The sequence below is a fragment of the Chiloscyllium plagiosum genome, chromosome 11 (genome assembly GCF_004010195.1).
Source record: "Chiloscyllium plagiosum isolate BGI_BamShark_2017 chromosome 11, ASM401019v2, whole genome shotgun sequence".
NCBI lineage: Eukaryota > Metazoa > Chordata > Chondrichthyes > Orectolobiformes > Hemiscylliidae > Chiloscyllium > Chiloscyllium plagiosum.
Window position 1 is genome coordinate 87,908,675 of NC_057720.1, and position 23,062 is coordinate 87,931,736.

The 23,062-nt window shown below is 42.1% G+C and overlaps 1 protein-coding gene across 3 annotated transcripts in view; it reads right to left on the reverse strand.

Annotated features, from left to right (window-relative positions):
- Positions 1–23,062, reverse strand: part of astn1 (astrotactin 1) — a 2,190,072-nt gene that overhangs the window by 1,148,422 nt on the left and 1,018,588 nt on the right. For all 3 annotated transcript variants that reach the window (XM_043700015.1, XM_043700017.1, XM_043700018.1), the window contains one exon: positions 10,567–10,651. In XM_043700015.1, coding sequence (XP_043555950.1) covers positions 10,567–10,651 — 85 coding nt within the window. The remainder of the gene's footprint in view (positions 1–10,566; positions 10,652–23,062) is intronic.

Sequence of the window (23,062 nt, forward strand, 5' to 3'; positions counted from 1 at the left end):
ATTATCTTGATATCCCTTTGTGTGGCTGACTGAGAGGTGCCGCACAAGGCTACAACCTCTCCTGCAAAGTTGTGCACAGTATAAATGCACTTGTACATTTGGCTGCATTGCCAGACAAGAGATTTGCCCCGACGGTACTGTGTCCAGTTTTCCTCATTATTCTCTCATTGAATGAGAGTTTTCCTGGTTATCCAGCTTTAATTGTCCCTGAATGGAGCTCTTTCTGGACCATGTCAGACAGCAGTCAAGAGCTAACCACATTCATGGTGTCTGGAGTCACATGTCACCAGATCAGGCAAGGATGGATGATTTCCTTCTCCCAAGGGTCACCAGTAAACCAAATGGCCTATTCTAAGCTCTCCATCCCAATAATAGATGAGTGTGTCATGGTCATCACTCCTGATGCGACCTTTCAATTTCAGACTTAGCAATTGAATTAAGTTCTACCACGTGCCATGGTCAGACTGGAACCACAGAGTCCCAAAACAATACTCTGAGCGTCTGGATTACTAGCCCAGTGAAATCACCATTACATCATCTTTCATGCTATGTTTGCAGACAAGTGGGCCCTTCAGCCAAGGAGATGGCTTGGACTGGAAATGGAGACATGAGTAGATAAAGTGCTGACAGAGATACTCTGACAGTATTAGTGATGGTGGAGGCAATCCTGTTAATTCACTGAGCAATAGGGGAATTTGGTATAATTGAGTGCGCAAGAGTTGAGTTGCATGATAAAGTGCATCACAATTATAGGTGGAAGCTAAAAGTAATGGTGTCTCAGGGCATGCTGTCACACTATTAAAGGCTAGACCTCTTTTTGCGCCTCACACCAGATCCAACCTGTGGCTTGCTCACCTGCTTGGGCCACCTCATTGCTCTAGAGTCAGGAATGGGAAGAGATTTGTAAGTATCTTATGTCATGTAGGACAAGTCTAATCTCTCCACCAATGCAGCTACAAGCACATCAGAGGGATGTTGCAGGTGTTTAGCCAAGTGTGACATGGTGAAGAGTGCAGGAAGCTGCCTCTGAATTAGTGGCGTCTGAGCGTAGACCTACCCTCGGAGAAAGGAAGGAGGGAAGTCACAAAGATGCTACAGTAGTCACTGAGGTCAGGCCCCCAGAATCTTAGACAGTCTTTGGAGCATCAATAATTTATAAGCCCCTGTACATTAAGTAAACCAGCATAATTACCAGTCATTGGGAGGTTTGTGGGTCTCCGATCCAAGCAAAGAGGGCATCTGTGATTGTCTTGATACGCCTATGTGGGGCTGACTGAAGGGTGCCATACCCATCTCCAGCTGATTACTGGAAGGGGCCAGCGGCATAGATATCCAGTGGGAATGTGACCTTCAGTAAAGCATGCACATCGGCAGACTATGGCAGCAAGTTTTGTTCCACCATGACACAAAGTCTGGGAACCAATTGACTGGTTATTGGGAAGGTGCCTTCTGCATTACGTCTCCATTGTGTTCACACAGGAACCTGTACTGAGTCAAGCCAAACATTGGGATAAAACTTGGTTGTTGTCCTCCTGCTCTTGCCTGATGTGCACCGTGCTGCCTCCAACTCCTTGCATTTGCACCTCCTAGTTTTGTGTTGCTCCTGGTCATTTGTCTCTATGGTACAAATACAGATAAGTCATATGCCTATTTTTTAGGGGATTGTTTTAGCCACAATAAGGACACTTTTTATCTGTAGCACTCTCCACTCTCCCATCACATCACAACAGGAATAAGTACTTACCTCCTAAAAACACAGTCCCCACTCTCCACCTCTCTTGGGAGCCAGCAATGCACTGTTTAGAAACACAGAATCCTTACAGCATAGAAGCAGGCCATTGGATCCATCAAGTTGACACCAACCCACTGAAGAGTATCCCGCCCAGACCACCCCTGCAACTTTATCTGAATAACTGCATTTCCCATGTCTAGTCCACCTAGCCTGCACATCTTTGGACTGTGGGAGGAAACCAAAGCACCTGGCAAAAACCAACATAGGCATGGAGAGAGTGGGAAAACTCCACACACAGTTGCTCAAGGGTGAAATCGAACATGGGTCCATGGCAGTGTGAGGCAGCAGTACTAACCTCTGAGCCACTGTGTTGGAATTTGTTGAAATTCTGTGGCACGTGGTGGAAGTTCTGGTGGGGGTGGATGGGGCTGTACTCAACCTCCCCAAAGAGATCTCTGATTGGTTCAGACCTTTTCATCAAAATTGTTACTCCCAAGACAGAAGTTTTGATAACCTCTGTGACAAAAGTTGTTTCTGACTTCAGAACAGCTGCAACTTTAAGTGTACCATAACCTCCATAAAACTCACCCATGAGAAATAAACCCATTCTCCAACTCCAGTAAAAACAGTGGGTGCTGAACATGGGAACATGAATCTTAGCTATAAGGCTCCAGTGATGTTTTGGCTAAGGCACAGATTTCACCCGCTTCTGTGAAAATTCCACTCATGGTTAATGGCGTGACCAAATTATTCAGGAAAAGAAAAACGTGCTGACTGGAAAGAATGTTCAGATTCCATATCTCTAAGTCTCGCCACTCACAACTGGCTTCTACCTCCTTCCCAAAATCCACAAACATGACTGCTCTGGCAGACCTGTCATTTCAGTCTGCTCCTGCCTCACAGAACTTATTTCTTCCTATCTTGCCTCCATTTCACTTTGAACAACCTCTTCAACTCCTCTCACTTTCCCCAGTTTGAAAATGTGTGGCCATGGGTACCCACCTGGGTGCCAGTTATACCTGCATCTCTCTGTAGGGTATGTGGATCACTCCTTGTCTCAGTCCTACTCTGGCCCCTGTCCAAACACACTTTGGTATATCAATAATGCCGCTGGTGCTTGCTTCCTGCTCTCTCTCCCTCTAATTGGGAAAGTTCATCATTTTGGTTCCATTTTCTATCCTTCTCTCACCTTCATCTGGTCCACCTTTGATTCTTTGTTGTTCTTCCCTGGCTGCACCGTTTCTGTTTCTGAGATAGGTTGTCCATGAATATCCATTACAAACCCATCAACTCCCACAGTTACCCGGGCTACATGTCTTCACATCCTCTTTCCTGGAACGATGACATTACATTCTCCCAGTTTCTGTCTCCATTGGATGATGCCACCTTCCACAGGGCTACTTCCAATATATCCTCCTTTTTCCTCAACTGAGGAAACCCCAAAGCCTATGTCCCCACTTTGTGGTTGACAAAGCAATGTCTCACCCATCTCCCGCATTTCTGCCCCCTCCCATTCCGCACACTCCAAGACAAATAAGGCTCATCCTGCCATTTCCACCACCTGCAGCAGAATGTCACCGCCAAAGACATCATCTTCCCCCTACTGACAGTATTCCATAGGGACCTTTCCTTCCGGGACACCCAGCTCCATTTCTTCAACACTTCCCCCTGGCACCTTCCCAAGCAATCACAGAAAGTGCAACACTCGCCCGTTCACCTCCTCACTGTCCAATGCCTCAAACACACCAAGATGAAGCAACATTTCACTTATACTTCTATTAACCTAGTCTACTGCATTTGCTCTTCACATGTGGTCTCATTCACATTGGTGAGACCAAATGCAGACTGGTTGACCTTTTTGTGGAATAACTCCCCCCTGTCTGTAGAAATGATCCCAATCTTACGGCCTCTTGTAATTTTGTCATTTCAATAAACCACTGTGCTCCCGTGCTATCATTTATGTCCGGTGCTTATTAGTGTTCTGAAGCTCAATGTAAGCTGGAAGAAGAACACCTTATTTCCTACAGATTTTAGGACTGAATTCCACAAAGAAACAACGCCATATTCTTCATTTTTGTTTTAAACATACGCACACCTTTTTGACTTGGCTGTCAATCGAGTGACCCATTTTCTTCTTTTTACATCCTCTTTTAGATTGCTACCTGCCCTTCCGCTCCATTAGCAAAGTTTTTGTCTTAACTCTCAGCACCCTACAATCTGTCCTACTTTGGCCCCACCTCACTTCAGCCTAAAAACACAATTCTCTCATTTTCAGTCCTGAAGAAATCAGCTTGGACTCAAAACATTAACTCTACATCTCTCTCTCTCTCTCTCTACAGGTGCTGTCAGACCTACAAAGTTTGTTCAGCATTCTGTATTTGCTTCGGAGTCCTCTTGCCTTCTAACTTGACATAGACTTGATGGCAATTGCAGCAGAACTTTCAAACCGAAGTTAAAACACATCAACGTTCATTTTATCAGCCACCCAAGAATATTAATTAGTGACACCCAAACTCAGCTCGCATTTTCAAATGCAAAGATGAGTAACAGGACCAGTTAATTGCATATGCCAAAACAGCTACACAATTCTCTTGATTTTTCAAACTGACACAAGCTTATTTAATGCTTACTTCTGCAACACGAACAATTTAATTAAAATTTTTGTTGAAGCTTCACAACTGAGTGGAAAGCTTTCAAATGGTAGATGGCAAAGCAACCTCACACCTCAAATTCATCCTTTCTTCCATTTGCTTTGTTGATGAACTTGTCAGAGTACTGCCGCAGGTTCCCTGATGTTTCTCACATGCCTGTGATGGTCCTGCTGTGTTTTATTATAAGTGTAAATGAGATAGACGTGTGCATGCACTGTATTGGAGTGTTTTAGATTTAGATTAGATTCCCCCACAGTGTGGAAACAGGCCCTTCAGCCCAACAAGTCCACCGACCCTCTGAAGATTAACCCCCATCCCGCCCTAGACCCATTTCCCTCGGACTAATTTACCTAACACTATGGGCAATTTAGTATGGCCAATTCACCTAGACTGTGGAAGGAAACCAGAGCACCCAGGGGAATCCCATGCAGACAGAGGGAGGATATGCAAACTCCACAGACAGTCGCTAGAGGCTAGAATCGAACCAGGGTCCCTGGCGCTGTGAGGCAGCAGTGCTATCCACTAAGCCACTGCGCCGCCCCTAGTTTTAGTGTTTAAAAGTCAAACAAAACAACAAAGAATACCAGATAATACTAAAGCTTGGGTTAACAAATGGCCATTTGAGGGGTTGAATGGCCACTAGGTCTCTGCTGCTAGGTCTGTGTTGATGTTAGAGTAATATCAATTGGGAGGCAATGACTATATTCAATGACAGCATTTGCTGAAAATTCAGTAGAACCACCACTACTAAATCCCACACTATCAACCCACTGGATTTTACTTTTGACCAAAAATTGAACTGGACTAGCCATATAGACCTGGACTAGCCATATAAATACAGTGGCTACAGGGGCAAGAAAGAGGCTCGGCAGACTTCAATGAGTAATGTATCCTGACTCCCCAAAGCCTATCCACTACCTGAAACGTACAAGTCAAGAGTGTGATGAGATTCTCCCCAAAGGCCTGGATGAATACAGCCTGAAGAAGCTCAACACAATCCAGAAGAAAAGATAACCCACTGTTTGGTACTATTTTCACAAACATTCACTCCCTGCACCATCAATACTCAGTAGTAGTAATATCTACAAGGATACATTGCAGAAACAAAATCACCAAGGCTCCTTAAACAGCATCTTCCAAACCTGTGACCATTATTAGCTGGAAGGACAAGGGCAGTGGATACATGGGAACATCACCACCTGCAAGTTTCCCTCCAAGCCATTCATCACCTTCACTTGGAAATATCATCACTTTTCCTTCAATATCATTGGGCCACAATCCTGAACTCCCTCCCTTAGGTCATTGCGCACCTACACCAAATTAACTCCAGTGGTTTGTGAGGACAGCCCATCACCACCTTTTGAAATGAATCCAGGGATCATCAATGAAATGCTGCCCCAGCCAGCGTGTGAATGAATAAAGAGGGGGAATGGGTGCAGACCAGTCATTTGGGCCTGTCAATTTTGCTCAGCCATGGGATAAGATTATGGTCGATTTTCATTCTCAGCTTGACTCTACCACCTATCCCCATTGATTCTCAGTGCAAGAATGAATTGATCTCAGCCTTGACTGTTCCTCACACCAAAAGGATCCCACAATTTACCAAGGATCTGAGTGAAGAAATGTCTCCTCGTGTCAGACAATCTGTTATCTTAACCTTACAATCCTTAGATCTCGACTTTAACAGATGTGCCCTTGCCTTCAGTTACCCCCATAACCTGAACTAAGTCAAGATCTTTTGCCTGCCTCTTCTGAGTGGGAGAGCAAGTGAGGAAGAGCAAATGAGCGAGAGAGGGACAGAGACAGAGAGGGACAAAGACAGAGACAGAGGCAGAGAGAGACACACTGTCTCTCACAGTGCATGGGATTGTTGTCGAGTGCAATTAATAGCTGATTTTTTAAAAAAATCATTCATCTGGCTTGATCAGTACTTATGAGCAATCCCTAATTGCACAGAGGGCAGTTAAGAGTCAACTACATCACAGGCCAGAGCATGTCAAGATGGCACATTTCCTTGACAGGAGGAGGACATTAGTGTAATCAATGGGATTTTATGACAATTGACATGATTGCCATTGGGCTAGCTTTTTCTTCCAGATTTTATTGAATTCAAATTTCACCATCAGCCGTGACGGTATTTGAACCCATGTCACGAGAACTTTAGCCTGGGGTTCTGGATCATTTGTCCAGTGATATTACCACCTTCAATAATTGCTTTTCAGCATAAATCAGATTAAGTGACGTCTGAATACTGTAGTTGTTTGAGTGCAAATGAAAGCTATTGAAAGCCACTGATGTCAGAAGATATCAAACATTTCTGGTGATAGAGATCTGTACAGCACTTCAATATTGTGGAGCTTAAAAGAAGTAGGGATGGGAAATCACAAATTGAGACAGTAATTGAATATTCTAAACAGGATCTTGGTATTCTTCTGAAAAATATCCATCATCATTTTTAGAAGAATAGTTCAAATGTATAGTCCTGCAGTTTTTAAATGGACCAAGGTACTTAGACAAACTTTAATATAAACTTTATCACTTAAAAAAAGTATTATTCATTATGTCCTCCTTCTTGGAGGTGCAGAACATTAGTTCTGTTTAAAACTTTCGCATTGCATTTGTATTGTGTGATGTTTTCAACCATCTTGTTGCATGGGTATCTTTCAAGTTCTTCCCAAGATGTTAGAGACTTTCTTTGTAATAGGCTCTGAGTGGAAATAGAACAGAGTACAAACAGCAATTGAGAGAGAAGCTCAGCAGATCTAGCCACATCCGCAGAAAGACAAGTGAAGCTAATGCATCGAGTCCAATATAACACACTTCCTGTTTTAATTTCAGAATCTCCAGCATTTGCAGTATTTTCTTTTCATAAAATGTTCGTGTGAAGTAGATGGCAGTGGAAATTGTGATGAGCAAATTAATCTAATAAATTCACTGTCCAGCTGGCAAAGTTATCGAGTGGATCACACAATGACAGTTTTAAAACTGTCTCCTCAGTGCATTTGATGCGTATGATCTCATTGCCTATTAGTGTTGATGGCTGACTTCAAACAGGATACATCATCATTCCACACCACCCCTGCCCAAATCCCACTTTGGGGCAGCAGCAGCAAGAAAATCTGGGCAAATTTTTCTTACCTAGAGAGCATGTAGAATGTGCAACTTATTACTGTGTGGAATCAGTGAGCCTATGAACATAAGCACTTTCCCTGAAATGAATGTAAGCACATCAGGAGAAAGGATTAGAAACATCCATTAATAGGGTTAAATGAAAATAAGCTCATGGCGTTTAACTACTGCAATTGCCCAGTTGGTCTTATGTCGTTCTATTGAAAGAAATCTGGAGAGTGCAAAGCCTGCAGTAGAAATATCTGACTGAAGTCGCTTTAGTTAATTTAAGAGAATTATTGAACAGCAGAGATGTTCAGTCCCTATTGTCAGAAGGGTGGATGTAAAGACAACAGAACAACCTGAAGAAAATCAATACTGAGATTATTTCCAAGCTACTGACATTTGACTAACTTTCACACAGGGAGATTAACTATTTTGATTGCTGCTGACCTCAATTACACAGTCTATAGATATAAATGGTCAGAGGCAATGTATTAATGAGCTTTGTGCCTCATTGGATGCCAATGCGTCAATCAGTAGTCCTGCCTCTCAGTGAGGAGGATTGAATTAGATCATATAGAGAGATATAATGCACTAAAAATGACTTCAATACTTTGTCAGGGCATATCCTATACAGAGTATATATTTATAACTCAAATTTAATTTTCACTGAACAAACATCATTACATAAATAAATTAAAAGAGAGGTTATTTGTTTTTAACCAAAATCTTGATCATTGTATTGAATCAGTGGTGGACATGAACTTATACAGACGAAGAATTGAGAACTAAACAGCTGCAACATTCTCTCATACCTAAATCACCCTTCAAATTCTTGCCAAAACTTTAATGGTTATCAGAACTAACAGGAATACGTTCAAGTCTCTACACTATATTTCAAGCTGTTGATATGATTTAGAGGTGCTAGTGTTGGACTGGGGTGCACAAGAGTTAAAAATCACACAGCATCAGGTTATAGTTCAACAGCTTTATTTAGAAGCACTAGCTTTCAGAGCACTGCTCCTTCTTCATCAGGTGGTTGTGGAGTATAAAATTGTAGGACACAGAATTTATAGCAAAAGTTTATAGTGTGATGTAACTAAAATTATATATTGAAAAAATACCTGGCTTGTTTGTTAAGTCTCTCATCTTTTCAAGTGGGCATGTTGGCTTCAGTTCTTTCATATGTAAATCCCAGAACTTCCTTAAAGTTACATTCTCAAGTGAACTTTTACAATAGGTGCCATGTTGGCCCAGATAATGCACTGAAGGTGTGTGGTGCCCTGTGTGAGGCTGTCTGTGGTGGTCTGTTATAGTGGTGTTGTCAGGACTCAGGACAGCTTACTAAGCTGAGAATTGAGACCTATCGTCGGAAGCTGACTTGACTGGCTTTGCCAATCTACCTCCAGGCCCCTGCAAGTCGCAGGGAACAATACAGCTACCTGAAGACAGCAACCTCACCTGGAGACTAGGATAAAGAGTGCACCAAGCTAGCCTAGAGCAGCAGACCTGCCTGTTTCAGCACTTGCTGTGGAAGGAAAATCTCTTCAAGCAGGATGGCCAATGGCAACTGTGGCCCAATTGCAAAGACCCTTTCTTAAATTTTAGATTCAAAACTGTTGAAGAGAGAGTGCACATCTCCATTTTGGACGCTGTCTCCCTCAGTTACCTGCCATGGTATCCTGTTGTTTCATCAGTGTTGCAGGGTTTCCCCATTTGTCACCCAGTTTCTGAAGCCTGCTCGCCATTCTTAAATGAATGGGCAATCACTATCAGGTGGTGAGATTGCCAATGTGGCAAAAATCCCAAATAAATGATATTAGATTTCTGTACCTCATAAGGTCCTGAAGCCCACAGATAACAATGTGCCATAAGATTCTGATCCCAACACGGAACATTTTGTTAATCCAAAGAAACAATTGCTGGAGAAACTCAGTTCTGGCAGCATTTGAAGAACGGTACCAAAATGTCAACTTTGCCTTCCCTCCATGGACGCTGACTTTCTCTGAAAATTTGAGTTTTTGTTTCAGATTTCCAGCATCCATAGTCTTTTTCTTTAAAATAAAAAAGTGTGCTTATTATAGAATAGGCTTTGGACCAGCATTTACCCTCACAGTATCGCAGCTATTTAAGAAACAGAAAGACTTCCACTTAGAATACACTTCATGCAAACAAAAGATGTCTCAAAGCACTTGACAATCTATGAAGTATCTTTGAAGTGTATCACTTGAGGAAAATGAGAAGATTAACATGTGAACAGCAACCTCTTACAAAACGGCAAGGTAAGGCATTCTCCTCATGTTAACGGAGGATAACTATTGACCAGGAGACTCGAGATAATTCCTCTGCTCTCATGTAACAGATCCCATGGCATCGCTTTGCAATGGTCCACCTGGGTAGATGGGAGCTCATTTTAAAAGTCTTATCAGAAAGACAAATCTCCTGTGCAACTCCCAAAGCACCGCAGTGGATTGGTAACTCTAACATTTGTGCTCAAGTCCTGCTGCAGGACTGATTGTGAAGGTGAGACTGTTCCCAATTAAGTCATTGCTCATTCATTGCTACAGGTAGCATCGTGCAGCCAGAATATTACAAGTACAGCAGACAATAGCTGTACTGCAGCAAAGACTAGGGCATTACAGAAGGAGAAACTAGCAAAATGAGACAAACAGATCCATCTTGCTCGAAGTACAAGTTTGATACGACCTGCTTATTTCCAAATACTGCTAACGTTTTTTTTAAATAAGTGTGGGTGATGACAGTTTCTGTAGACCGTTAAGGTTCGCTTTTGGGAGTACACAGTCAGCTGTACAAACCATGACCACTTGGTCATGAACACTAATATCAGGGATCCTGGAGCACAAGAAAAGCAGCATAAGGAAGAATCTAAAACGTTACATGTCACAGACCTAAATGCATAGAATTCGACAGAAGCAGAGCCAGGGTCAGGCTTTGGAATATCACTGAAAAATGGTAAATATAACGGGTTATTATTTGTTGCGACCAGATAGAGATTGGGATGGAATGGAGAAGGATTAATGTGTAGCAATATGTAACAGGACAAACACTCACCCTTGGTTTATGCCCCAGTCATTTCTGATGCAGAGATGCTTGTGAACAGGATCTCTTGTATATCCTTCCTTGCAACCACATTCACCTGCAGAAAATAAAGTGAGATCAGATTGATCAACAGCTCCATGAACCAGAACGAAACAGGTTTTACAAGATTTCCCCAAAAAGGCCTTTTCAGACCAGACCGAAGAACAGCTATTTATCTGAATCTTATTATTTCAGGCACTCAGTAAAAAAAAGTTAGATTAGAAACAAAAACTTTTTAAGCGGAGTTGACAAGCCCCTGAAAGAGAGAATGAAATTGTAATGTGTAAATTTACCCCCGTTTTTCAATGCAATGCGGGTAGCATGTCAGCTTCCTGCTGCTTGCTCATTTGACCGACTTCTCAGGGTTGCTACCACTAACTGAGGCTTTGATTAATTTAATGGAAGGGGCTGAAAGCTGAAACTTCCCAGTGCCGTGTAAAGCACTAAGCATGTTCCTGAGATAAAAGCAAAAAGTGCTGGGAATACACAGCACATCTGTCAGCATTTGTGGCGAGAGAAACAGAGTTAACAAGTTTCTGATCAATGCCTGCTCATCAGGACCAGAGACCGCTTCATCGGTTCGGTGTCCCCTAACCTGCCAATGAAGGAATCATGATTAGAATATCCATTGCTGAGTTTGGGTTAAACGATAAGACTGCATACCGCTGTGGATGGCAGTATCCTCCCACTGAGACCTTCTTCCCAAATCCTGCTTGCCCCTCATTCCACAATCTCTGCAAGCTACTGATTGTGTAAGTACACACCTCATACCTCCCCACCCTGGCCCTCACACCACAATGATAAATCTCGAATTACTTTCCTTTTCTTTACCAAAATGAGGTCCAGACTGAATGAGCAGTGAAGGGAAAAAAAAAATGGAGAGGTCACTTAATTTTACGCTTGTAGCCACCAGAATTCATTGCGTGTATCCTCCAAGGTAGTTCAGAGACGGGATGGTGAGAGGTGACAGGAGGTAAGTGCAGCCAGGGGAAGAGGGAGACAAAGGATAGCACAGGTGCCAGTGCAAGAATAAACGTTTTGCTGCAGAGGACTCATAAGAGGATTTCCCACTTCTCAGCTAACTGCTCGGTGAATTGGGAAGCCTACCAGAAACCAGTGTCAAGAGGAATGATTGCACCAACCCTAACAAGGGAGTCACAGAGGGAATGGTCTCTGTGGAACGCAGATAAGGGTGGGGAGGGAAATAGATCTTTGGTGGTGGGGTCTGTTGTAGGTGGCAGAAATGGCGGAGAGTAATGCGTTGTATCCAGAGGTTGCTGGGGTAGAAGGTGAGGACCGGTGGCAGGGGTGGGGTCTGTCCTTATTGCAATTGGAGACTCCCTCGTTCGGACCATGCCCACCACCAACCCACTGCACCCCACCCCCCAGTCCAAGAACCTTCCTCTGCCACCGTGAGAAGTGCAAAACCTGTGTCCACACCTCGCCCTCACCTCTAACCAAGGTCCCAAAAGGATCTTTCCTCATCCATCAGGGATTTACCTGTACTTTCACACATGTCATCCACAGTGTCCATTGCTTTCGATGTGGTCCCCTCTCCACTGGGGAGACAGGACGCCAACTTGCAGAACGTTTCAGAGAACTTCGCTGGGACACATACACACTCAACAATCCCACTGCCCTGTGGCCAAAACACTTGAACTCCCCCCTCCCACTCCACCAAGGACATGCAAGTCCTGGTCCTCTTCTAACGCCAAACTCTAGTAGTCAAGGTTATATTTTATACAATAGAGAAAAGGCCCTTCAGCCCATTGAGTCTGCACCAGCATATTTTTGTGTGTGCTAAGGGGAAGACGCCTGGAGGAAGAATGCCTCATCTTCCGCTTTGGGATCCTCCACCCACACGGGATCAATGTGGATTTGACCAGTTTCCTCATCTTCCCTCCCCCCACCTTATCCAAGAGCCAACCTTCCAACTTGGCACCACCCTCGTGAACTGTCCCACCTGTCCATCTTCCCTCCCACCTATCTGCTCCACCCTCCTCTCTGACCTATCACCATCCACCCTCCTCTCTGACCTATCACCATCACTGCCCTCCCACCTTCATCTACCTATTGCATTCCCCCAGCTACCTACCTCCCAGCCTCACACCTCCCCCATTTATCGCTTAGCCCCCTTGTGCCACCCTCTCATTCCTGATGAAGCGCTCATGCTCGAAACATCGACTGTCCTGCTCCTCGGATGCTGCCTGACCAGCTGTGCTTTTCCAGCACCACACTTTGACTCTGCTCCAGTATCTGCAGTCCCCACTTCCTCCTAAAAGGTTCAGAGCCATACACTTTATACAGTGAGCATGAATGCCTGCAGATGTCTCCAACATGTTCAGTGGCACTTAATCCTACAAAGTCACAACTCTGAATGGAGCAACATTGAGGAGAAACAAAAGTCAACTTGGGGAACTGTGCAGTACTACAATTGTGCTCTTAGCACACACAAAATTATGCTGGTGCAGACTCAATGGGCTGAAGGGCCTTTTCTCTATTGTATAAAATATAACCTTGACTACTAAAGGTGTGGAAGACCATGAGGATGGCAACCAACTTGCTAACTCCATGAAAAATTCAACAGACACCCACAGATTGCAAACACCAGTATGGAGATTAAATCTCCAAAATGTTACACCATTACAAGATCTGGAATGATAACCAAACCACCAAAATGTTAGAGGTGAAAGTGAAGACTGCAGATGCTGGAGTTCAGAGTCAAAATTACAGTGGTGCTAGAAAAGCACAGCAGGTCAGGCAGCATCTACAGAGCAGGAAACAAAAAAATCAATGTTTCAGGCAAAAGCCCTTTATCAGAAACGAGCAAAGTCCTGATGAAGGGCTTTTGCCTGAAACAATTTTCCTGCTCCTTAGATGCTGTCTGACCTCCTGAGCTTTTCCAGCATCATTCTAATCTTGACACCAAAATGTTATACAGACTCTCAATGTTTCTGTTATTGTTGCGGCATTCCAAAGATCCAAGGGTTAGGATGAAACAGCACAAGTTAGAGGCTGGATGCATCCTTAGTTATCAGTAATTGTAAGGTGCAGACAGACCTGTTAAATAAACCCATTTGAATGCTTTGGGTAAACCAAGCCTGCTCATCTGGGTTACTTGCATTTAACAGGCAGAAATACTCTACGGTCATTTTTGTTTTTGGGTTTTGACCAAAGTGAATGCTGTGATGGACAGTGATAGAAGAAAGGTAACTTTTGGAACATATAGTGAATAATGGAGTAAATGTACTGTTACTGCTTAGCCCAGGGAGAAAGTGATTGTGTTCTTTTTCCTCCTGCTCCTTCCCCTGCTGAAGCCACTTGCCACGTAGCTGGTGCCAAGAGCTGTCCCCTCAAGGTGGCAAGATTGGGCAACATCCTATAGATTACCACACTTCTCGAAACCTTCTCTGCTCCATATCACAAGCTCCTTGAGAGCCGTCTGGGCAAAGGATTATGCTGAGGTCTGCTCTATCATGTTTTGTGTGGCAGTATAGCCTTCACTACCAACACTGAGCATGTGAATGGGTTGTGCGCAGGGGTCTTCAGGAATAGGCAGCTCTTGTTGCTAAGTAGCTACCCTTTCAGTTTGCTGATGGTGACAGCAGACAACGCTAGAAAGAAAGTATTGAGAAAAGGGAGTGTGACTGCTGCCAAAGCATTGAGCCACATTATTTGCTGCTATGGCTCCACACCAGCTAGATGCAGAGGGAATGAATCTCTTGGTTTTAGTACAAGATGGAATTGACATTTAGAACACACAAAACCTTGTGCACATTGTCGACGGTGCCCTTCAGAATAGCACTGTTGCATTTAAGCTACATGCTCACTTGGACAGCTTACTTTTAGCCAGAGAGAATGAAGTGCATTTCGACCTCACCAAACATAACCTCATTATGCAGCAGTGGGTGGCACGCTGCACGATGTTGCAAATACCTCTGCCTCAATCTTGGGTTCATGAACACATTCAACTTCTTAGCCATTGGAAATTCAATTCTTACACTGCTTGGAGATGGGAATTGTGACAGTGGAAGGTAGATTTCACAATGACTTCCATTAAGATGCACAGGTGTCTCATGCATTGTTCCTTGCTGAGGTAGCAGAATAGTTTCCTGGAAATCTAGGTCAGATAAGGTATCTTGCTGGGAATCTTCCTCTCCCTCTTCCAGTTACCTCTTGTTTTTATTATGTTATTTCATGGAATATAGATCTTGTCAGCCAGATCATTTAGGTGTCCATGCCTAATAGTCCATGAACAGAATTTTTTCCAAAGCCATGTTTGAGAGTCAAGCACATTGCTCTGGACTTATGTAGGTCAGTTTCCAGCAGTATGCCCCATTCTACATCACCTTTGCTCATTTTCCAACATGTTGATAGATGCTCCACAAACTCCCAACAGATATTCACCGTACATGTATTAAAGCCCACATAGCACCCAAGTCAATTGATCCCAGATGCTGCAGATGATACTTTATTGTCCGAGAATACACACACAAATACACATAGCCCAAAACACTGACACTAATGAAGCGAGTTTCAACCGTCCAATTCAGTTGAAGTTATCAAACCTTCTTCATTTTGGACTGCACAATTACGAAATATTGTATTCATTTATCATCTGTAATAATCATTGAATCTAAATGTTTTGTAATTGCAGTGAACATGGGGGTGACAGACAGTCAGTCAGTCAGTCGGCAGAAGCTGCATCTCTGCTGTTTTTATTTATGGAGACTATCATTCTTGATGCTTTTGCTGGAGCTGAAATAGCAATCATTTTGATTAAAATTGTGTCTGGGCTCATTTGAAATGAATGAAGTTCAAATATTTCCAAATGTCATCTGCAGATACTATCTCAGCCTTCAAAGCACCTTGAACTGTACTGAACATTCAATTAAACAAAACAAGTCTGTCACCAGGATCTACCTATCATGAAAAGGAAAACTGCACTTGTCAATCGCTCCTTTCAACACTGAAACAGAACAGTTGTTACTTGCTTGTGATCAGAATGGTGGCTAGTGTCTGCATGTCATTTTTTCAATGGATTGCATTTTCCCCATGTAAGATTATTAAACCTAACAGACTCTGACCCCAATTCCCTTCCTTGTAGCAAGTTTCATTTGTGAGAAAATAATAGAGGTCTGCTGATTACATGATTCAGTGGTTGAGCACTGATTCAAACCAAATAGAAGATATCAGTCTGGTTACCTTGCGCAAGTAGAATTTTCTCCCTCGTTTTGTACAACAACACATTTTAAACATAAATCTCACTAAAGTATGACTGAGGGAAGAGAGCTGTGGTTGGACACTACTGTGCTCTCACATACAGGCAGGTTGTTCAAATATAACTCCACTTGTTCTGATATTTTCATATATTTAGAGTGCAATGAACTCACTCCATTTCTTTACAGCAAACAGTATTGGCATTTCAAAACTGCTCATAATTCTGTACTAATTGGGCAACGTTACTTAAAAATTGCATCGAGATAGCTAGTGTGGGATATAAAAAATGGCCATTAGTGCAGTCATTACAAGTCCAAGCACATAGTTGGGGGTTATTTACAGAATGCCACATTATCTTCAATGCATTATGACTGACCTAAACTACTGATGTTTATTGCTGGCACATGTTGTTGAGATATGTGATTCTGGAAGATCATCATTCCTCACCTTGATGAGCAAGAGATGTTATGCTGAAAAAATGATTTCTGAATGTTCTAAATGAACCAGCAGGAAGCAGATCTGCAGCATATTTCCAATTTGATTCAAATACATCAACAAATAAATATTTGCACTGTATTATCTTGAAGTGATATTCTTCATGAATGTATTTGATTGAAAATGCACACATTACCCATCATAAATCTTGTCCTTGCACTTGGAGCAGACTGAGACTGTAATCATGTCTGCCTGTCAGCAGGGCTCCTTGAAATGATTTCCCATTTACTGACTCCACTTGTATCTCTGTAGCAACACGGAGTCATCACAGCTCTGCTTAAAATTACTCTGCTCAGCTTATACTGTATTTAGTAGAGATCGAGATAAGTGGTGAACTACAGTTCTAAGTTTTGTTGTCATGGGAGACCCTGTGCACCTTGTTGATAACAGATGAGATGATACAGTGTGGTATGCCCCGTCAACGGGTTGTTCAGTTATAATGGAGAGTATTACAGTGCCTCCCAGTGGTGCTTCCCTGTGTTGTTTGTAGATTATGAAGCAGACAACAGCAAATTGGCAATGTTACACAATGAATGATTTTCCTTTCAAATAAAGTCAATGGCCTGTTACGAGCTACCACTGAAGTTCGATTTCTCCCTTTCCACAGCATGCAGACTATAAAATCAATGTCTTGTTAGAGGATGGAAGGTGATAACAGATTTTCCTAATCAGGTTATTTCAATAAAAGGAGTTGGAAAGAGGATAAAACAAGAGAGGTGACATTGCCCACAGCACATTTTTTTGAACTGACCAAAATCTGGAAACTGAATGGTCTTCTTTTTGAGTACACATTTTGTGATCTCAGCTGTACACATTATCCATATATTTATGTACCAGCAACGCAACATGGTACTTGGTAAAAGTGTTTTTCTCGAGCAAAGCTCATCATCTTAATTTGGAAGCACATTTATATTTAAATTCCTATTATAAAACTCAAATCAATGCAATTCTAAAATGAACAAAAATAATAACAACTGCGCTTGGTTTTACTGATATTTATAACAGTAGCTAATAAAAACTTGGGAATTGCAATGTTATAATAAACCGTTGTGGCTATTGTTCAATAAGGAAGGTTCAGATTTTATCTCGTGTGGATGGAGTTGCTTCACTCTCAATATATGCTGTTGATATTGGTATGATTTTTGCCTCAAACAATCACAAAAAAGTGTCAGTTTAGAAAGCCAATGGACAGCAAATGCTTGGCTCATCCTGTTAACTCAAGTACTGAAATGTAAAATGAAAAGAATGTAAAATTAATATTAATCCGTGGAACATTAACCATGGTTAGTAATATCATTTACATGGTAAACTCATTGCTGTGCCTGAAAGGCACATGACCCGATTGTCTGATCTATTCCTGCAGGAGTCAGACAAATTGGCTGAAAACACAGCAGATGGATAAAATGAAACCTTTATTTTTGTAATTAATTGGGCATATAACTTCAGCTGGTTCCAGTTGTAGTTTTTAAAAGGGCTGGCTTAAAATAGCAAAATATAATGCTAAATTCTCCTGGCTGTTTAAGCACTGCATTCATACTGGAAGAAGAGTAAGAAATTTAATCAATTGCGAATCACTGAATAATTGATTGGGAGGGTGAAGAGGGAAAGCAATCAGTTGAAGGAATGATGTACTGTTGTTGGCTTTGGTGGGGGGCGGTGGTTTGGAAGTGGTGGTAATGGTGGTTGGAAGAAATCAGCAAAAGGGACTAGTGAGTTTGGACACAAGAACGAGATGCATTTTGAAAGACTTTGACAATAGGATTAGTAGATGAACTAGATTTCATGTGGGCTAGGAATCAGGTTGCAGCAGTATTTTGGATGAGCTCTTGTTCATGGAGGGTGGAAAACAACAAGGAGGGCAGGGGAGTTTGTACTAATCAAGTCTGAAGGCAGGAAAAAGACACAAGAGGGTTTCCACAGCAAATACATTGAGCCAGGCAATGTTACAGGTGTGATGGTAGATTGTCTTTGTAATCATAGAATCCCGACAGAGTGGAAGCAGGCCATTCAGCCCATCAAGTGCACATCAAAACTCAGAAGAGCATCCCACCCAGACCCATCCCCTTACTCAATCCCTGTAACCCTGCGTATCCCATGGCTAATCCACCTAACCCACACACCCTTGGACTGTGGGAGGAAACTGCGGTACCTGGAGGAAACCCACATAGACAAGGGGAGAATGTGCAAACTCCCCACAGACAGTTGTCAGAGGCTGGAATCAAACCTGGGTCCCTGGCACTGAGGGGCAACCCCTCCTAACTGAAAGGACATAGTACTGATAGCTAAATTTTCAGTCAAATGCAATGCACACAGTTGAGAGAGTCAATATTAGAGGCCCCCCCCCCCCTTTGGAACTTTTACTTTCAATCCAGCTTGTGCCACAAACCTCACTCACTCAAATCAATCTGGAAAGATCTCTCAGTGGTCACATAGTTTACTCTAAATCAGTGAAGTGCCCATTTAAAAAGTAACATTTCAATCAAAAGCACAATAATTTGCAAACATAATTCTGAAAGGCTCATAAATCCATACAGTTACATTTTGTGCCAGAAACTCACCGTCTAACAAATACCTATGCTGTCAGTCATACCTCCGTCTTGAAGCTTGTAGCTTTAAAAATCGAGTGATTTGGAAATGTTATGATATACCTCCAGTGCAAGTGAGTCTTGAACCCTGATATCCTGGGCCACAGGTAGAGATACTCCACTGCACCACAAGAATCTGCACCACCTTAAGGTCATTCAAATCACTATTTACTGTATTTCATTTACATGCAAAGTCAATACCTTATGGATTTCTGCTCATGCTTGGCTTATCAACAGTTCAATATGTTCAATCCCTTCCAAATTCCCAAGTTAAATTCTCTTATTTTGAGCCTAAATCTAAGCTTTGCTATAATCTTCCACCCAATTGCTGGAAGTTATGTCTCTTCCCTGCTACTTGCTTTCAAGCAGCATTTTCTTCCCCTCTTCAGAGTAATTCTTCAAACATAATACATGTCTCTTCATACCTGCTTAATTCCTTAATGCTGTTTTTGCTCTCCTCCTTCCCGAGTTCACTGAAGTTGTGGTCGTTTTCACCCCAGGTATTATCTTGGAACTCTCAGCTCAGAGACTGGAGATCATGATTCTTTCAAAGAGCTGAGCACAAAGTTTGGGCTGATTCTTCAGTGAAGCACTGAGCAAGTGCTGCATGGTTGCACATGTTACTTTCAGATCAGATATAAAAGGACCCACAATACTATTTGAGGAATAGCTGTGAGTTCTGCTAGTATTTGGTCAGCACTCATCCCTCAAACTGCACCGCAATAGATTACATTTCTGATCTATATCAGCCGAATTTCTTCCACCTCAAAAGAATTAAACAAATGTTCACACATAAGTGAATTACAGACCATGGACCAAATAATGACTGGTTTGAGCATCAATAAAAATATTCTGTTGTGGAATCTAAGTAAGCAGGCTGTAACGCAAAATATTAATGACCATTGTTGCATATACATTTATTATATCTTTTATAGACATTAGCTGCAGCACTTTTTTCACTAGGTTTTTACAATTTAAGCTGAAATTGTTTTTTTGAAACTTTCAACATGATAAACATCGCTAATGTTTAATGGGATTCATCACCTAAGGAGAGTCATACAGGTTGGAAACCGTCCCTTTCGACTGTGCTGAAATGTATTCCTAAACTGAACTAGTCCCACATGCCTGTGCTTGACACAAATCCCTCTAAATCTTTTCTATACGCATGCCTGTCTTTTAAATGTTGCAATTCTACTACTTCCTCTGGCAGCTTGTTCCATATATGCACCACCTCTGTGTGAAAAAGTTGCCCCCTAGGTCTCTTAAATCTTTCCCCTCTCGCCTTATGTCCCCTAATTTTGGATTATCCCACCCTAGGAAAAAGACGTTTGCTCTTCATCTTATGTATGCCTCTCATGATTTTATAAACTTTTATAAAAGCCTCTGACACTCCAGGGAAAATAACCCCAGCCTATTCAGCCTCTACCAATAGCTCCAACCTTTGTAAAATTCTATTAAACTCATTTTGCAACCTTTCCATTTTAACAACGTTCTTCCTATAGCAGGGCAACCATACTTGTTCACCACTGCAAAAGTGGCTTTACTGATGCCTTGCACAGCTGTAAGAGGACATCCCAACTCCTCTACTCAATGCTTTGACTGATGAAGGCGAGCATGCCAAACACCTTTTCCACCACCCTGTTTAGCTGTGACAAGGAACTAAGCACTGCACCCCGAGGTCTCTGTTCAATAACACTTTCAAGGGCCCTACCATTGAATGCGGAAGTCCTGCCCTGATTTGTCTGACCAAAATGCAATTCAGTAGTCCCCCCCGTACACGTGGAGGATTCATCCCAAGACCTACCATGGAAGCCCAAAGCAGTGCATAGGTGCAAACCCATTCTTTTAAATGGGAAATCTACCTTCCTGGCAGTCCCTGAATCTGGAATATGTTCAGGCCGCGGTAAACCATGGGTAACTGAAACCGTGGAAACCAATGCTGCGAATACAGCAGTCGCCCTGTACTTCACATTTATCTAAATTAAACTCCATCTGCCTTTTTAAGCTCACTGTCCCAGTTGATCAAGAACCTATTGTGTTCTTTGATAACCTTCTTCACTGTCCACTATACCAATTTGGAGGACATTCGCAAAGTTTTCATGGTGGACTGGATGCAGAGAGTCAGGTAAACTACAAGCATAGTTTTCCATTCATCACTTCAAGAATTTGACAATGAAGGAAGCCAAAATACTACAGAATCAAGTGCATTGTTTGGCTTTACACAGTTATCCATAAAAATATCCCAACCTGTTGTCAAGCAAGACTGCAACACCTGACCTGATGGTGCGTCTTTGAGCCAGTCAAATATTAAGACTGCTTTGAGGGTCAAAGTGAAAATCTGGACTGCTGGGTTGGGGGATCTCTCTGTTCCGCGATCAGTCAATAAACACTAGCAATTCGGTCTGTTTCTGTAAGATTTCACACTTTATTATCACGGCCAGGCACAGGTTGTCCAGCAACGCAGTGGTTAAACACTTCTGTGTCCCTAGGAGAAACTGCTGCGTATGGCTTAAGACAAAGACGTTTTTGAAAATAAGTACAACCATGGCTACAGAGCAGATTCAAACGATTACCAATCAAACTTAATAAAAATGACATTATTGACAGCAACTTAGCCCAATGATATTTCCTGGGAACCAACCTTGCTTTACACATCCAAGCTTCATTGTCTCACTCTGCACCTGCACTTGCAAGGTCAGTTAGGATGGCTAGTAATGTCTTATCTAGTCTAGTTATTTCTGTGATGTAAAGGAAGCATTGTCTGCTAATCTTTGTTACAGTACTCTATGGTAAATTTAGGAATGCAGCTTCTAGCAGGGTTAAAAGCCATTTTGTCATGTTACATGCATTAAGAAGCCATTTCTTTGTTAGGAAGAGCATGTATTAAATGGTTGTTCCTAACAACAGCCTGTATCCAGATTTCAGATCCGCAAAGGTATAAACTGAAACCTGATAACTAAACTCTTTCCTCAATCTACTGGTAGCTTCCAAGGCTCCTTCACGTTGAATTGAAACTTAATTGTGACGCACATATCTCTATATTTCCACAGTGAAACAATGGATAGACATATAATATCTCTCCAAAAGGTCAATGAATAAGTATTACAAGGAGGCCATAACAAGGATCACAAAAGAAAATGTCAACACTAACCAGGACACTGCATCTCCCCTCCAGGAGTTACACACTTTGAATGCAGCAACTATTGTCTGCACGATTGCTAACAGCAACAGCACACACTGACAGGAACACTGTTGGGAAGAGGAAGAGTAGCGATCATGGAAATGCCATCGCTTTCAAGTTGGCCCTAAATCATCGGTGGCCTATTTTCTGTTTCTTTACTGTCACTGGGCCAAACTATCCATTTATAATCATATGAAATCACCTTCAAGCACAAAAATGGAATGATCCAAAAAAAATTACACCCCAACACCTTCTCAGGACATTGAGTGCTAGATAAAATAAAAGAAAGCAATAACTTGTGGAAGGAGAAGTTTCATTGTTATCATCTGCAAGCTCCTTGCTGACAGTTAAATATTTTAATTAAAATTTGATAAAACCCATTATTACACCAGATAGCTAACACCTAGGGAGTACATCAAGGCATTGATCTGTAGAAGTGTTTGGAATAATTAATAACTCGCAAGTGCCACACAGCCGTAGTTAGATTACATTCCTATATTGTGTGCGTGTGTTTCCTCAGCATTCTATGTAATTGCAACATGAAGGAACACAATATAAAGCTATTATCTAGCTACATTGAATAGAAATTTTGCAGTGGAGTTCAAACTAATGAAATCTAAAAAAATACATTTGTAGATTCATACAATGATTATGTAACTTGATTTACGCTTACCATCAAACTCATTAAAGAACAACTTCAGATCTTGAAGTATCCACAAATCACAAACCATAAATCCACAGTACAATTAACACCACAGTAGTATTTTGATAAAGACAGAGAGGGTTTAAAGAACAAAATGTTCTTCTTGGATCAAGCCACTGACAAAAAAAGAATTGAGTGCATAATCTAGGTTGATGCCACACTGAGGGTACGCAGCATCAGAAGAGGTGACATTGTTCAAATGAGATGTTAAGCTGATGATTGTCTGGATTTTATCTCCCAGGTGGATGCATTTAAATAAGAGTAGGAAAATTCTCCCTGGATCCC